The sequence below is a fragment of the Neophocaena asiaeorientalis genome, unplaced genomic scaffold (assembly GCF_003031525.2).
Source record: "Neophocaena asiaeorientalis asiaeorientalis breed wild unplaced genomic scaffold, Neophocaena_asiaeorientalis_V1.1 scaffold280, whole genome shotgun sequence".
Classification (NCBI taxonomy): Eukaryota; Metazoa; Chordata; class Mammalia; order Artiodactyla; family Phocoenidae; genus Neophocaena; species Neophocaena asiaeorientalis.
The window spans coordinates 4,982,665-4,999,890 of NW_020185321.1; the positions used below are offsets into that span (position 1 = coordinate 4,982,665).

The window sequence follows — 17,226 nt, forward strand, 5'->3', positions numbered from 1 at the left end:
CAGGCTTCCTTCCTTGGGGATGTTACCAAACCACTCATAGCTTCATGCTTCTCAAGGATATCAACTAGTACTAAGGTGCTAAGACACAAGGGGTCTCTTGCCAGCTTGATATACCTGCCCTTCCCACTTTCTCCTGTCTCACTACTTACTACCCTCTCAGAAGTCAAGATTTCTGCCTATCAGCCTTGGAGCCCACTCCATCTTAATTCCTTTCTAGAGCCCAGTAGGATAAGGACAGAGACGCAGATACAGGAGCCGTTTGTTTGGAAAACATTTTATTGGAGTTATTGAGGCAGGAAAGAGTGACCATAGATAGGATGGTGATCAGATCCCACAGTGGCCCCCTCTTTCAGTGGTATCAGCAGTGCTGAGTCTCGAAGGGGCTGGTCATTGGGCATCGGCAGCTGCACCCATCAGTCCTCTCAGCTGTGGGGAGAGAGGGTACGGTCAGTTTGGAGACCCTTGGGGGCGGGGAGCCGGAGTCCTAAGAAAGCCCAGGATAGGGTGGGGCCCTGGTGGAAAGGAATCTCTGCCCCAATCTAAGTTCCTGTTCTCCTCTGAGTTATAGTAGTTGCGATTTCCCTTAGCTTTGTTTTTCTTAATCTTTATTGGAGTATAGTTGATTTACAATGTTGTGTTCGTTTCAGGTGTACAGCAAAGTGAATCAGTTATACATATATGTGTATCCACTCTGTTTTAGATTCTTTTCCCATATAGGTCATTACAGAGTACTGAGTAGAGTTCCCTGTGCTGTACGGTAGGTCTGTATTAGTTATCTATTTTATATATAGTAGTGTGTATGTATATGTCAATCCCAATCTCCCAATTTATCCCTCCGCACCTTTACCCCTGCCCCAGGTAACCATAAGTTTATTTTCTACATCTGTAACTCTATTTCTGTTTTGTAGGTAAGTTCACTTGTAGCCTTTTTTTAGATCCCACATATAAGTGATATCATATGATATTTGTCTTTCTCTGTGTGATTTACTTAGCTTTGATCAGAAGGTTTATCCTCCTTTCACTTTCCCCACTCTCCCACTGAGATCCTCTGCTTTTTCCCTCACCCCCAGCCTCCTTTCTCTCCTAATGCCCACTGCCTCTTACCTTAGGAAAAGCATCCCAGTTGAAGAAAGGAAGTCTCCTTTTGACAGACTAAAACAGAAAAAGAGAATGAGAGTGATGTGTTACAGGTCACGTGAGCATGGATCAGTAAGCGCTTGCTGAAGAGCTCTCTTTAGCGGTGACGCTGTCATTGTTTTATAATTACAGTAAGCATTAATATTTCCTGAGCACTTCTTCTGTGCCTGCCTTATACTGACTGCTTTACGGGCATGATTTCATTTGGTCTTCACAGCAGTAATTTTTTTTTTTTTTTTTTGCGGTACGCGGGCCTCTCACTGTTGTGACCTCTCTCCCTGTGGAGCACAGGCTCCGGACGCGCAGGCTCAGCGGCCATGGCTCACGGACCCAGCCGCTCCGCGGCATGTGGGATCTTCCCGGACCGGGGCGCGAACCCGTGTCCCCTGCATCGGCAGGCAGGCTCTCAACCACTGCGCTACCAGGGAAGCCCCACAGCAGTCTTTTGATGTTGGTACTGTCATCGTCTCCACATCACAGATGAGGAAACCGTGGCTCAGAGAAGTTAAGACATTTGCAAGAGGGCATGTAGCGAGTACGTGCGGGTCACGCACTACAGGCTCTATTTCCAGCGCTACTTACTTCTAAGTAAGTCACCCAACTTAGAACCTCAGTGTCTTCCTGGAGGGTGAGGGAATTCGAATAAACTCTTGACTGATTAAGTTCTTCCTTTTCAGAGATTGTCTTTGTGGGCCACGTTAGGAAAATAAGGTCTGGCCACGACAGCCTCCCCGGGAAGTTTTCTTCAGTTGGGCAACACCTAAGTGGGACAGTTACTCCCTCCTAGAGCCCAGGAAAGAACCAAAAGGGCTAGACTAGAATGCGTTGCCGCTACCCGGACCAACCGTCAGGAGAAAAAGGGCGCCCAGTTGCTTACCTCGAAGAGGGCCTTCCAGTTCAGGAATTCATTAGCCTTAAGAGCCTTTGCAGAGAGAGAAAGAGACCAGAAGAGAATCAGTTCCAGGGAAGGACAGAGCTTAGCCCCTAGCCCTCTGGGAAAGGTGAAGGACCATGACAGCTCTGCAAGCTCTCTACCCAGGCATCAATCTCCTTTAGGATTTGGATATTTATGGGGGCCGAATTAAAGAATTAAACTTACAGGTCGCGACTTTTCAATGTTTGGAAACCGGGCATAAGCGGTCTAGGCAAAGAAGCAGGGTGTTCAGAAAGTTATTTAGGAACATGAACAGATGGGGGACGAACTCGTAGTCAGATGGGGGGAAAACAGGTGGTTTACCTCCTTGATTCCTGCCGCATTATTACCAACGGTGATTCCTTCCTGGAAAGCGAAGGGGAGAAAGGAGACAAATGATGGCAAATCCCCTTCCCCAAACCCTCTCTGCCAGCTCTGCTTCCCTCCACAGGCCAGTCCCATTCTCCGCCACGGGGCCTCCGTTAACCCACTCTGTCCCAGTGTGGCGGATGATTGACAGATGTGCACATGTCGAGAAGGGATGGGAGAGTGGCACGGGGGACACAGAGAAGTCGGAGCCCAGGTCTGCATCCACCGTTGGCAGCAGGAAGAGAGGGCGGAGAAAGAGGATTCCTCCCAAGAAAAACGAGCTAGTGCGGTTCTGCTGTGGACTCAGGGTGTTCCCGAGACACCCACGCTCAGCCCACGGAGCTGGAAGTGGGAGATTGGAAGGCAGGTGGGGGCCAAGTTTCTGAGGTGCCCTGTCTGCCTTTACTTCTGGAGGTTGGTTTGCTTTGTGACTTGAATTGCCACCAAAGGCTGAGTCTCCGTCTCCCTGCTCCAGCTGGGAAGCCCACCTCCCACCCCCGGACTTCAGTGCCTCCAATCTGTTGCCATCCCGACCTTAGCTGCCCAGCCTCATTACCCCTCATTTCTTCCTTCCCACAACAGAGGTCACAAACAGGTAGCCTACAGCCTAGACCCAAATGTTTAGATCTCATCACAATTTGGTTTGTTTGTTTTTTAATTTGAATTAAAGGTTTTTAATTAGTAAGAATTCATAAATCCGATTTTCAGGTTCTCTTGAAAATTTTTAAACTCCGGCCACACTGGGTACATTTTCCCACTTAGCAGCAGTCAGATGGCACAGAGACTGTCCCCTTCCAGGTTGGGCAAATTCATTCCACCTCCCCTGAGGCCCCACCAGCCCTCTTGCGCACCGACACCACTTGCTGGGATCCTAAGCAGTGGCGTCTGTGACCCCTATCGTAGACTTGCAAATCCAACGTGCGCATTCCCCCATCCCCCTCACAGTGCGATAAGGTGGGGAGAGAGGGACCTCAGGATTTTTCCTGGCTGGAGACTGGCTCCTAAGGATTCTTGGTACGGCCTAAGCTCCAGAGGTAGCAGGGCGCTTCTAGCCACCTGAGAGCCGTTCCCAGGGATACAGACAAAACAGATGTGGGGCTGAACCCAGACGACCAACTTCAGCCCCTGTCTCCTCTCAGGATGTCCAGCCTCTACCCCACACTTTACCATCCTTTCCAGAAAGATAAGCCTCTCTGCCCCTTCCCAGGAAAGCTTTGTCTCCTTCCTCCTTTCTTCCCTTCCTCAGAGCCCCAGCTTCTCAGCCAAAGATAAGAGCCACTTATCCAGTGACCGATTGAGTCAGCTAACAGGCGTAAGAGAAGGAGAACCCAGGTGACGTGCTCACCTCAGAACTGCCCAGGGCAGCCCCCTGAGCAGAGTGGAACGCCAGGAGAGAGAGAAGAACCACAGCAGCAAGAACTGGGACCTTCATGGTGTCAAGTTTGGGGTGCTCTGAGGCAAGGCAAGGCTTGCCCTTTATACTCCCAGGGAGGTAGATCTGAACAGAACTGGGGTCCCCACCCTACTGACTCACCCCCAGATCCTGTCGCCCACCCCTGGGGCTCTGGGAAGGGGAGGTGTGGACCGTTTCCCACTTACCTTGGATTTCTCAATTCACATTCTGCCCTGGGCACTTGGAAGGTAGGCTGGCAATAGGGTTCTTCAGGCAAATGGAGCTGAGATGGAGACAGGTTGGACCTGTCCCTCCCAGAGACTGGCCATGGCACCCAAGCAACCTCTCCTTTTGTCTTTGTCACTTTGCCTTATATCTCTTCGTTCCTCTCTTATAATTCAGGCTTTTTCCCACCCTATCCAGTTCTGTCTAAACTCCCTATACTGGCATTGAAGGCCTTCCATACTCTGACCTCAACCCACCCTTCTAACTTTTCCTTCTTTCATTCCCTTTGCACATACTTCACATTCTGGCCAAACTGGACTCCTTACCAAAGATATCCTTCTTTTTCCTCCTCCAAGCAGCTGCCCATGCTACCCCTTATGCCTAAAATGCCCTTCTCTCATCTCTTGTTCTCAGAACCCAACATCCATCCTGGATTAAGCTTCCCAGATGTCTCCCATCATCTGTCATCCCCCTTCCCAAACTTTTCCCTTCTCGTAATTGCCATAGCAATTCATTTGTATCTCTCTGGCATTGTACCTAGAGTAACTTGTGTTCTTCCCTCTTAGAATAGCAAGTTCTTGAGGTCAGGAACTATGTCTTAATCACCTATACATCACCATGCCCTAGCACCATGCCCTTACACAGTGGAGGTGGATTCGACATACGCTAGGTTGGATATCTTAGAATTCAAGCATCCTTCCACCAAGTTGTGCGCTTTCTTCCTTTGGGGCCGGACCCATTATCCAGCTGCCCATCTTATACTCTTGGGTCTTCAGAGAGGTAACTGTCTTGAGCTAAGAAGACAAAGAATAGAGAAACACGGGGACTTCCCTGGTGGCGCAGTGTTAAGAATCCGCCTGCCAATGCAAGGGACACAGGTTCGATCCCTGGTCAGGGAAGATCCCACATGCCGCAGAGCAACTAAGCCCGTGCCTCGCAACGACTGAGCCTGAGCTCTAGAGCCCCCAAACCACAACTGCTGAGCCCATGTGCCGCAACTAGAGAAAGCCTGTGCATCAATGAAGACCCAACGCAGCCAAAAATTTAAAAAAAGAAAAAAAGAAAGAAAGAATAGAGAAACACAAAAAAGCAAAAATAGGTCTTAGAGCTACCCAGTTGGGCTCTAGGTCCTGAACTTTGAGCACCCACACCATTTCGTTGAGCTTATTCTGCTCCCCACCTGACTCCCCCAGCTTGGCAGTTGTATCACCTCAAAGTGACAGAACATCCTAATCGAGTAGCGTTCTCCACAACTGAGGCTCAGGTGGCCCAACCGGTTCCCGGTGTAATAGGGAGGTGCTGGGACATAGACAGGTGCTGCCAGGACAAAGCAACACCTCGTTTCAGCGTGGGCTGTTTGCCCCGTCCTGATGCAATACACAGAGATAACAGGCCTGGAGGTGTAGCGGGCTGGATCTTATCCACCAACAGTCTTCATGAACCCCGGAACCTGGTACTTCAGTTCAATTCTCCTCCTGCCCCTACTCTCCAGTCCCCGACATCCCACCCCTCTTGAGCCTCCGGAAGCCTCCTCCGTTTTTCTAATGGCACCTCCCCTTTCGCAGAGCTACCTGAGGAGGCGGTGCTTGAGGAAAACTCGCTAAGCACAGATGACCATGTCATGCAAGGCTGGTGTTCCTAGAGGGGACGAGTGAGAAAATGACAGATGGGTGGAGCGCCTCCCCAAAAGGTTTTTCTGGAGGACACAAGTTTTTATGTGTAATGAATTCCCACCAATTCATTAACAGGGACTGAAAGAGCTCATTAACCGCCGTCCTGTCATCACAGCGTCAACTGTGAACGAAGTTGAATGAAGAATGAGCAGAATGAAGGAGCAACGAAGGAGAGCTGATATTCAGTGATGAAGTCCAGTCAGACCTGCTAGTGGAGGAGCGCTTCAGCCTGGGTAACTCCAGAGCAACAGAGGAGCCCAACGCCGTCATCCGCTGGGCCTCAGCTCTCTTTTCCAACAAATTCATTTCCCTGTTGCCCTTTTTCCTCCTCACACTAATGCTGCTAATAGTAACGTTAGCCAATTTACTGATGTCGTACTCTGGGGCAGGCCTCGTGCTAGGTATTCCAATGCAGGATCTCACTGAAAGGTCACAGTGCTTCTGTGGGACAGGTATTAACAGTTATCCACATTCTGTAGGCAGGGGAAGCACAGCACACAGAGGTTAAATAACTCACCCTAGGCCACACAGCCAGGGTGTGGCCAGGCCAGTGTTAGAACCCCAGAGCTCCAGAGGCGGCCCCTGTATTGCCCCTTTGCTGTACTGTGTCCTACCAAGGGCCTCGGCCGGCCCACCTAACGCCCTGGATGAATTAGACCCATGCCCTGAGAGTCGGGGGGCAAGGCTGCAGGTAGCCCCCTTTTGTCCGCTCGACCAGATGTCATTTTGTGGTGTGCAGCCCGCACAGCCGTAGGTGGCAGCTCTGAGCAGACGTGCCTTAGTTTCAGTGGGTTAAACTACGCTCTTGCCAAATGAAAACCGAGAACTGAGAGATTGATGGTACTCAATGAGCATACGTCTCAGGGTGAACCTGTGCTTGCCTCAGATTCCAGATGCCTCTTATAGTATGAGCATCTTGTCACAGCAAGTGTGTGTTTAAAAGACAGTCTTCTAGCTCTAGTGTCTGACGTTTTAGTGTTTAAAGATGGGTTCTTTTATATAATGCCTCTAAATACAAGCCTACTACTTCATGTTCACAACCAGAGGAATTCTGTTCTTTTTCTGGAGGAAAAGAACCGGCTGTGCTGGACTTATGATCGATCTCCATTTGGCATTTTCAAGGGTAATTTTGGCTTTACATGATTTATGCTGTAAATGCTAATCTAGAGTCTGGTGTCTCTCTCCCAGTTCCCTCCCCTTCCCCCACCTAAACTGCCTCAGTGAGTTTGTGTTTCCCGAGTATGCAGTGTCCAATGGTTGGGCAGGCTGGGGAAGAGAGGGTAGGGGGACGCTCACTGGCAGAGGGTCCCAGCGGTTGGAGTAATGGGTGGCAGGAGAATCTACCTGGGATTCAGCGTCGGCTGCATCACAGAGGGTAAGTGGAGTCGGACAGAGGCACAGAGCCTGGCTCTGCATCACCCCAGCTCCAAGTCTGCTTGATCTAGTTCCCACTCCGAGAATACCAATAAACCCCTGTTTTCCCACAGGCCTTCGCCCACCCCACCCCAAATCTGCCAGAACTTGAGTGTGGGTAGGAGGCCAGGCCCAGCCTTGATTGCTACATTACAGACACACCTAGGGGCTGGGAGCCAGCCTCCTGGGTTCAGGGAGGGAATGGGGGATTTGAAGGGATGCACACTGGGGCCTCAGGGTCTCGGTGAATATCTAGGTGAAAAGCCTAGAATCATTGGAGAGAAAGGGGGCTGGGGTGTGGGCTACTGGGGGGCAGAGCCCAGGGCATCCCTGTCCCGTCCTGTCCTCCCTCTGCCAGGGTTAGGGTCACACCCAAGAAAGCAATCACGCTGCCCAGCAGGTCTGGTGTCTTCCTTCACCGCCCACCCTCTGCCCTGTGCACGCTTTGCTTAAACTTCTCCCAGGAAGACCTCTTGGATTGAGCCCACTTAATTCTGATCTCTCCTTCCATCCTCTAACCCAAATATTTATTAAACAGCCATTTTGACTCCTGGTGCTAAGGATTCGAGATGGACAGGGTACCTGTCCTGTGAAGCTTGTGTTCCAGTTAAAGAGAGACAGATTACAACCTAACAAAAAATTAGGAAACAAGATCATTTCGAGAACATGACAAGGTCTGTGAAGAAAATAAAACAAGGTGACATGATAGCGATTGGGTAGGTGTCCTCGGTTAAGCTGGCTTGGGGTTTTGAATTTAGACCAAAAGTCGTTAAAGTTTCAACCTTCTGAAGATCTCGGGTTCCAGGGACGGGTAGCCGCGGTGTTCCTCAGGAGCCTTTCCCGGCAGGTCCAGGTTGACACTGGACAGGGAACCAGAGGCAAACAGTGCTGAGCCACGCCGAGGGGATGTTATTCTACAACTAATGGAGCTTGTGGGGGATTCTGAGCAGGGGAAACTCCCTGGCTGCTGTGGGACAATGGACGTTAGGGGAAAATCGAAAGTCGGAGGCTCTGCCATGAAGCTGCTTCAGAGGCTCCGGCAGGACAAAGGGGAGGCCTGCCGTTTTATGAGAGTCCTTTACACCTGAGGGCCTTAGTCTGTGCTTTAAACTTCAGAGGGTGGCTTTCAGCCTTTTGGACCAGGAACGCCCCAAGTCCAGAAACAATGTTGACCACTTCAGCTTCTCCCTCAGTCCCTCAGGGACTGGCACGTGACGACCCGAGGTCCAGCAGTCTGTAGCCCTCACCCCACACCCCAGGAAGCCCGCTGTCAGTCAGCGGGAAGGACTGAGCCTCAGGCCCCGGGACGGACCGCGCTCTCTTCCCTGTGGCTGCGAGGAGGTAGTGCAAGGCCCTCCCTTCCGAGGTGAAACCCAAGATGAATAGAAGGCAGGAGCCGTAGTTTAAGGACAGAAGTGAGAAGAAGATGCACATCAAGTTGGTTCCCCCGAGTCCTTTTGGGGCCCGACTTCTTTCATTTATTCATCAACTGAGGCCCACCCTGTGCCAGCCCCCGGGCTAAGCCCTGGGAACGCAACAATGATCAAGGCAGGCAGCGGTCGTGCCCTCGGGGAACTTGCAATCTCTGAGGGCGTCACTGAAGCTGGCAGGGTGCTTCCCGGCCTCCTTTCACTTCCTGGGTCCACGAGAGGTGGTCAAGGACCTCCGAGGTGTCAGAGAGCGGTGGGGCCCCTTAGTTTAGGCTCACTGTGTGGGCTTGGCGGGACTTTGCTCAGAGACTCTAAGCACAGACTCCCCGCCCCGTGCCCAGGGCTCCTCGGCTGGTGATCAGCCCGGGCTCAGCCTGCGCCCCAGCTTCTGGCTGTTTCCTTGGTGCATGAATGGAGTAGAAGTTTTTCACCACCCCTCTGTCTCCTGGAGAGCCTCTACGGCACGTGACAAGGGGCTGGGTACTCGCCACTCCCCCCAGCTTCCTAAACACGTCAACCCAGACTCACCCTTGTCCACACCTTGGTGTGTACACGAGGCTGAGTCTGAGGCGTATTCTCTGCCGGTCCCGCGCTCTTCCTTCGCTCTTCCTGCTGCCCCGCCCTGACCCTCCAGGATGGGTCTCCTCTCTTGGAAGAGTCCCTTAACTCCCACCTCCTGACTTCAGTAGCTCCCCTGTGGCTTTTTCAGGCCAGCGGAACATCCGTGACTGCTCCAAGTGCAGTAAGCCTGCTAGTCACATGTAAATTGGGCAAAGATGATTCTTCACAGATGGAGAAACCCAGGCCCGGTGAGACCCGCTACTTCTCATCAGGACGTCCCAGTCTTCTCTCTCTCGGCCCATCCTGTATACCCCTCTCAGGAAGAAGGCGAGTTACCTGCCCCTGAACCTCCTTCTTCCCTCCTCCCTGATCCAGGCCATCAGTGTAGTATTAAAGAATAAAATTTGCCAAAGTTGGGCTTCCCTGGTGGTGCAGTGGTTGAGAGTCCGCCTGCCGATGCAGGGGACGCGGGTTCGTGCCCCGGTCCGGGAAGATCCCACATGCCGCGGAGCGGCTGGGCCCGTGAGCCATGGCTGCTGAGCCTGCGCGTCCGGAGCCTGTGCTCCGCAACGGGAGAGGCCACAACAGTGAGAGGCCCGCGTACCGCAAAAAAAAAAAAAAAATTTGCCAAAGCCTTAGGGAAACAAGACTCATGTTTTATTTCCACAGAGAAACTCTAAAGTAGGACACGCCTCCTGAATTTCTGTCATGGTAACTTCAGGTCACAAAATGGAGCAGGTGAAGCAATGGCTGGTGTATCCACTGAGACTGACGGTCAAGGAGACACCACAGTGGGTGGGAGGAAACAAGGGACAGACAGATAGGCACCCAACCTTGAAAAAGCAGGTGTTAGCACCCATACCAAGAGCTGGGGGAGGGGCACAGTCAGGTCCCTTGATGACTGATGGTTTTCAGGGCTTCAGTCGCAGTTGGAAGTGATTTTCTAGAAGACAAGAAAAGAGAAAATGGTAGAACACGGCCACTCCTAGAGCTGCTGAAACCAGGCATCCTCTCACCCAGCTTCTGCACCCACAGTTCCCTCGTGTCCTGCCTATGTCACCTGCGGTCCCCTCACTTTCACTCCTCCCTAAAACAAATATTACCTCTTCCCCACCGGCGACTCGTGTCTTTCTGCCTCTGAGCCTTTAAACCAGAAAGGCTCACCTCCCCACAGTCCCAACCCCCGGGGCTGCCTGCCTCAGCTCCTGGCTGCAGCCTTGCACAGCTCACTGACACTCACCTACCAAAACTTCGCCCACTGCAGGAGGCCAGGTCGCGCCCGGGAAGCCTGCAGGACGAGGAGAATGTCTGAGTGGACAGAGCACCGTCCCCGGCACACCCTCCAGCCTCAGACCCCTTCTCTCACCAGCCGGATTTTCTCTGCCCCAGTACTTACCGAGGACGAAATCGTGACTCTCCCCTGTAAAGAGAAGATCAGAGGAGGTGAGGTGAGGACCTCAGTGCCCTCTCTGGACTCGACCATGTCCTTAGGGCTCAGGAAGGGCCCATGGCGGGGACAGGCTCAGATCAGGATCACCCCAAAGGTCCTTTGGGTCTGATTGTGGCCCTTCAGCCACAGCAGATATCTCACCCTGAGTGCATTTCACCCAAGACGATATTGAATATGGTCCCCTGAGCACACACTGACCAAGGGGAGTGAAAAGAGGAAAGGTCGGTCTCCCTCTGCCTGCTAGGGGGATAGACATGGGCCACGAGCAATGGGCAGAAGTGGATGCCCACAGGTAGTGTTAACTACATCTTCACCTCCTTTCGGTCAGCAGCTAGTTTCTGATCTCTCAGTAGAAGTCCTCTCCCCAAGGGCAGGGGCTTTATTACTCTGAGAGATGGAGGGATAATACTGCCTGTTTGTTTGTTCGTTTCTAAGCAGACTAATTAGCACGTACATTTACTGAATTTATCAGATTGTTTTCTTTGCATAAAACAAAATCGTCAAATTGTTTTGCCTGTTATCTCCTTCGTGAAAGGAAGCGTTTATTTTCCCACCAACCAAGAGTTTCTGGGCTGGCCTCCTCTCCCCAAGAAAGGTCAGCAGACAAAGGAAAGCTGTCTGTCTGTTTTGCCATGTGATTTTTTTTTTTTTTTGGACCCTTATATTCTTCACTGAGAGGATCTTGGGTCCCAGTTTTCTCCATGGCAGGTGATGTACCCACGGCTCCCCTAGAACCTTTTCTGAGTGAGTGGGTGTGAACCTTCTACCCTTCTCTTCCAAACTGCTCTCAGGGAGCTGGAGTCCGCCTGCACAGGGGTGGGGAGACATGACTATCAAAGTGAACAGGATTCGGCCTCAGCTAGCCTACCCAGAAGACCTTGGCAGTGAAGGCCTCCCCCGTCACCCCCAGGCAGACCCCGTGCAGTGGGAGTCAGGAAGGTAGCAAGCCTTACCTTAGTGGGGATCTTGGCTGAGTACTGCCCCCCACTGGCAGTAGGGTGTGTCTGCTGGTTATAATGGTAGTTCTGCGGAAGGAAGCAGGGGGTGGGAGAGAAGGGATGAAGGCATTTTGCTCCCACATCCCGGCCCTGGCTGGACCTTTCTCAAAGCCCCTGCCTCCTCCCCTCCTTGTGTCATGTGTTTTCTTGTACAGAATCTCCTTGAGCCAGAGCCCACGCCCTCACCTCGCTTTATGGTCCCAGCCCAGATGGCCCTGCCTCCCTCGTCCCCCTCCACCTCTCCCAGCTCCTCAAGTGTCCCTGGGGAGGTGAGGCGAGGAGACCAAGGAAAGAAGTGAAGTCTGAATCAGGTGGTCGGGTGGCAGTTACGTTAGAAGTTACAGCTGCCGCATCTTGGCATACTGTACCAGGCTGAGAAAATTACAGAACGGGGGCATGAGGAGAGAGAACTACAGATTGGCCACACCCGGGAGCAAGGCTGAGAGGAACCAGGGACCTTCTAGGGCCTCCTGAGGGAGGGGCTCACCTGACCAGCACCGCCTACCCTCCTCTGGTCCGATGACGCACGGATGCGAAGGGAGAGGGCACCACGGTGAGGGGGGCTCCGTGGTGCTTCAGGCCTGGCTGGACTCTCGAGGCTCCAGCATCCCACCACCCAGGCTCTGCCCTCCCTTTAGAGCCCCAGCATCCCGCCTGGCCCACCCCACCCCTCTCAGTGGTCTGTGATAAGCGCTGCCTACAGAGAAGGCCTGGAGGAAACTGATGGCCCAGATAGACACAGGACAGATTTCTACACTCAGCATTGGGCAGCCAGGGTAGAGAACGGGTTGGCAACACCTCCGCCACCCAGGCACCTGGAGCCGGAGCTAGAATAACAAATGAGCGGTACCCGCACAAGCTCCCGGGGCAGAGCTGGGCACCTCAGCCCCAGCCCGCCTTCTGCCTGCAGCAAACCCTGCTCCCCTCATAGGCCTTTTAATCCCTGTTCCCAAATGCTGTTCTCTATATGGTCCTTGGAAGGATGGTCTGTTATTCATAGAGGCGAAGTGGAGTACGTTAGGTTAGCTCTGGGTCAAAGGAGAGAAAGGAAGGGGAGAAATACAAGAAAGCAGATGGAGCCCCCTTAAGAAGCACTGCAGATGCGCTGGCCACCTCCCCTGCCCCAATCGAGGCAAGAGGAAAATCTCCTCAGTAGGAGGGAAGTTTAGTTCCTGCCATTGTCACTTCTCTACCAGAAACACACACACACACACACACACACTCTCTCTCTCTCACTCACACTCTCTCTCTCTCTCTCTCTCTCAGGGTCAGAATGTTCTTCCCAAGTCTGGCTTAACTCTCTACCTTATCCATACCTGAATTCTAACCGCACTATTAGGCCTTACACCGTGGGCACAAACTGGTAGACCGCAGGCCTCCAGACATTTTTTGCTTGGTCCACATGTTTAAATTAAATTAGTTGAAAACCAGATTTCTAGCTTTTCTTGAAAAATCAGACAATGTGGCCCCATCTGTCCAGCCTCACGTGTCCACATGGACAAGTGAGTGGGCAGCCCTTGCCTCAGTGCCCAAGCGTCCTGATTTCCGAAGGCCACCGGCCGTGCGGAATGGACGTGTGGCCTTTGACAGGACCCAGAGGCCCTGCCCATCGAACCCAGATAATCAGACCCCCTGCAGCTGCCTGCACTCGACCATGACCCTCCGTCCTCCCCCCATGCACACTGCCCTCCCGCCGCCCTTCAACTTTCCTCCCTAGTGACCCCTTTCCAGCCCTGAGAGTTGGCCCCCGTCCCAGGTCCCTCCCTCTTCCCCACCCCATGGTCCCCTCCACCCGCTCACAGCAGCTGTGGCTTCCCCCAAGCCAGGCCACGCCCAGCCGGCACAGCAGCAGGCGGAGACAGTGGCTGGCTTCAAGATCTTGTGCCTATGGAGGCCCTAACCCTGGACCTCGGCTTTTATCCCAGGGAGGACCTCCCACTCTGCTCCTTCTTCAGTGACCCACAGCTTCCCTCTCCCATCCCACCTCCACTGGTGAGGCGTTGCACAAAGGGAGGAGAGTGGGAAGGGAGGGAGGCAACCCCCCTCAGCAGGAATGGGGAGGAACCGGAACAGAACCTGCAAGCCACTGCCCAGGGCCCAGAACCCCGCGTCCTCAGAGCTGAGCTTCCCAACCCTGAAATGAGGGGTCCCACTGCCCTTACCTCAGTAATTGCTTTCCAGTTCAAGAACGGAGTGTTGTGTTTGAACTTCTGGAGGGAGAAGGAGAGATGAGTGGGCCACGAGGAAAGAGAATTCCAAGGGTGGAGGGGGGCAGCTGGTTGGGAAAGTTTGGCGCTGGGTGTAGTTTGGGGTTAGATAAAGATAAGCCTACAGGAGACTGAGGGTGTCAGCATTTCTGATGGCATTGGTGATAAGACTTGGGTGAGATTACCTATCTCAAAAGTGAGAAGAGGGGGAATTTTGTGACAGGTAGGCTGGAGGGAGGGGTAGCTGCCTTGAGGGAGGGAGGGGAAAGGGACAGGATGACCAGGATCCTCAGTTCTTCAAAGACGGAGAATTCTCCTACCTCCCAGAGTCGACTGAAGTAGAGGAGGATGCGAGTCCTGAGGTTTGGGATTTGGTTCTGTGGATGAAAGTGGGGAACAGGTGAGCAGGGAGTCTGACCCCTGCTCACCTAAGCCCCTCTGCTCCTGCGACCACCATTCCTCAGCCTACAGGATTCACTGTGACTAAGGTCCAGGGGGAGCTGGGTGTCTTTAGGGACACCAGAAAACTGTTTCTGGAAACAAGGAGAGAGAAGCTAGGTCTCTGGAGCCACTAACCACCCCTCCGCCACATACACAGCACACGACACCATTCTTCTCTAGCCCCGTTTCCCCCCCAGCCTCAGGCAGAACACAGCTGTGGCAAAACCTCAGGACCAGAACCTGCCCCTGACATTCCCACTTTTTCACCTGCCATGCCACCTCCAGCCCATCTCCCAAAGCTGTAGGGCTGAAGTCTCCCCTTCCTAACCCCTCCTGGAACAACAGTGGAGATGTAAGAAAGGAGGAGACACCAGGAGTGTGGGACAGCTGATATTTATTTCAAGGACAAGCGTTGAGATTAGTGGGGAGACAGTTGCTTCCCTGGTCAGGGGGGCTTCCCTGGTCAGGGGGGCTTCCCTGGTGGCGCAGTGGTTAAGAATCCGCCTGCCAATGCAGGGGACACAACGAAGAGTAGCCCCCGCTCGCCGCAACTACAGAAAAGCCCGGGCACAGCAACGAAGACTCAACGCAGCCAAAAATAAAAATAAGAAGTAAATAAAAATTTTTTTAAAAAAGAGAATGGGTTGGCGCCCCCATCCACCTGGAGGTCACGGGGTGCGAAAACTCCTCTGGTCCTGAGCAAAGAAATAAGTTCTAAGGGGGAAGTCAATGACTAGGAATTCAGGGACTAGTGGACCAAGCCAAGGGTAGATTGGACCCCTGCTCCGGAAATCCGCAGGGACCTTTTGGCCCACGGCTGTCATCGGGGCAAATCCAGAGAGTCCAGCTTGGGCTTGAAACCCACCCCACCCCCATACTTGCCAGGAACGTTTGGTCCCCCGTCCTTACTCCTCACCCTGGTTGAAGTCCTCGGCTGCCTCGTCGCCCCTCCCTCCGCCGTGAAGGAGCTGGGGACGCTCCATCCTCTTCTCTTCCCACCTCTGTGCTGCCCCTTCCCTAGGAGATCCGATCCTCGGGGGAGCCACCCCAAATTCATGCCGCCTGACTGCAAGCACTCCCCTTACTGCCCCCCTGGATGTGCAAAAACGTTTGGCTGTCAGTCCTCTGGCCCTCTGGGAAGTATCTGTGTGTGCCCTGGTTCTCCCATCAGACCCTAAGTGCTCCATGCTCAGGGGCCTGGTCTCCCCGTGGTCCATGGTAGGGAGTCTCACCCCTGCCAGAGACAGTTCTTTACGAAACAGAACAAAACAGTCTATTTTGTTCATCCAAAACAGGACTCCGCTGTAGCTGGGAGCTTCTGCATCTCCTGTCTTTCACTCCCCACCTTACTGCCAGAAAGTGACATTCCTGAGGGCTGTCCCTTTGCCTCCCCGCCTGCCACCAACCCCCTCCCTCACAGGTTCTGGAGGCCAGGGGTCCTAGTCTGCCTTCTTTTACGTGAAGGGTCAGAAACTACACTGCTCACAGGAGCCAGGCGGGTGGCTAGAAGAACTGTGGTGGGCGGCGGGAGTCTGACCACGGGGGAGCGAGTGCCCACGGCAAGAAGCAGCTGCCTCTCGAAAGAGGGGCCCGGTGTTGCCATACTGTTCTTTAAAAATGAATCAAACAGTCAGTGGGCCTTCACCTCCTCTCTCAGTCCACACCCTCTGCTCTGGAGGTACATCTGCTATTCTGGTGTCAAATCAGCCTGGCCAGGGCTTCCACTGCAAGAGGAAGGGGTGGGCGGGGAGGAAGGAGAAGCAGGTTCTGGGCCCCAAGCGACTCCTAACATTACATATGTGCAGGGCCCGGACTGATGGCCCCACCAGGCTCTCGGTGTGTTCGCTTGCTTTTCCCATCTCTCTGGGCATCAGTCCTCAGGTGGTCTTTTAGCTTCGCCTGATGATTCGGTCCGTCCCCTACCTCTGCCTCTGGTTCTTGAGGATTAGGCCTACTGACTCTCCCCTTAACCTTCTGGTGTCAAAGGGGAAACTGAGGTTCAGACCAGTTCAGGTCTGCATGTTGAGACATGAAAGAGGCCCATTCCCTCCTCGTCCCCCCACTCCCAGCTGCTTGCAAGTTCCCCCTCTCTTTTCAGGTCTCTGCTGTCCTTCCTCCTTGTTTTCATCTTTTCTTTTTAAAGCACTGGCTGGAATGCTGTCTTCGTGACCATCATCATTGCTCCCTGGCTCACCAAGCAAGGGTTTAGCTTTCTTCTCTATATCCCTTCTCCCACAAAGATCAGAATGAATGGCCTTCCAGCCCTTACCTTGTTGATGGTGTCCCAGTTCATGAAACCCAGCTTGGATTTTAAATTCTGCAGAGAAGAAGAAGGAGAATGACCAAATTGGGTTCATAAGGTAATTGGCTCAGGGCCCCAGGACAAGAGAGGTCAAGGGCCACTGCTGACAGTCATTATAGAAAGAAGACTTCAGCCTGTGGGACCAAGGGACAGAGGTTTGATTTTGCAAAGGAGAGCGAGCAGAGCACTCTTGTCGAACTCACCTTCCAGAAAGTGTCCAAGCTGAAGAGCCCAGGAAACGTCTGAGAGTTCTAAGGGACCGATGAGAAATGGGATGAGAGTAAGAACCCATGCTGTGAGCAGGAGGCAGGGGCAGGAGATATGGGTGTCGGGGCGGAGGCAGGGGTTGCTTGACACCACGGTCGCAGCCCAAGGAGGAGTGATGTCCTCGTTCACCAAGACGTTGGTTCTATTGACAGCTTCCCCTCCCCCGCTAGACCCTTGCCCCTGGGTGGGGAAAAGGGAACGGATGGTCAAGGCTCTACATCCTGTCGTGCATGCCACCTATCATCCCACTCCTGGCCCACCCTTCTCCGCCTCTGGTCAAGCCACCTTCTCCTCTTCTCAGCACAGTACCTAAGAGCCCCACATCCAGAAAGCCTTCCTGGACTGACTCGCTACTTGCTCAGCAGAATAACCCCACCCAGTCCCTTGAATCATATCCATATTCGTGTTCCCCCCCCCGCCCTGCCCCCCCAAACACTGCTAGTAGCC

At 53.2% G+C, this 17,226-nt stretch overlaps 2 protein-coding genes across 2 annotated transcripts in view; both read right to left on the bottom strand.

Annotated features, from left to right (window-relative positions):
* Positions 1 to 387: 387 nt before the first annotated feature.
* KRTDAP (keratinocyte differentiation associated protein) lies at positions 388 to 3,851 on the bottom strand. The gene is made up of 6 exons (XM_024734011.1): positions 3,765 to 3,851; positions 2,375 to 2,416; positions 2,237 to 2,278; positions 2,015 to 2,059; positions 1,105 to 1,152; positions 388 to 426 (listed from the first exon to the last, which is right to left on the bottom strand). The coding sequence occupies exons 1-6, from the start codon at positions 3,849 to 3,851 to the stop codon at positions 388 to 390; spliced, it is 303 nt and encodes a 100-aa protein (XP_024589779.1).
* A 6,503-nt stretch (positions 3,852 to 10,354) lies between these two features.
* DMKN (dermokine) overlaps positions 10,355 to 17,226 on the bottom strand; it is an 11,188-nt gene continuing 4,316 nt past the window's right edge. Inside the window, exons 4-10 of the mRNA XM_024733942.1 lie at positions 16,716 to 16,763; positions 16,480 to 16,527; positions 14,090 to 14,146; positions 13,725 to 13,772; positions 11,518 to 11,589; positions 10,511 to 10,534; positions 10,355 to 10,402 (exon numbers count right to left, since the gene is read on the bottom strand). Of these exons, the coding sequence (XP_024589710.1) occupies positions 10,355 to 10,402; positions 10,511 to 10,534; positions 11,518 to 11,589; positions 13,725 to 13,772; positions 14,090 to 14,146; positions 16,480 to 16,527; positions 16,716 to 16,763 (345 nt within the window). The remainder of the gene's footprint in view (positions 10,403 to 10,510; positions 10,535 to 11,517; positions 11,590 to 13,724; positions 13,773 to 14,089; positions 14,147 to 16,479; positions 16,528 to 16,715; positions 16,764 to 17,226) is intronic.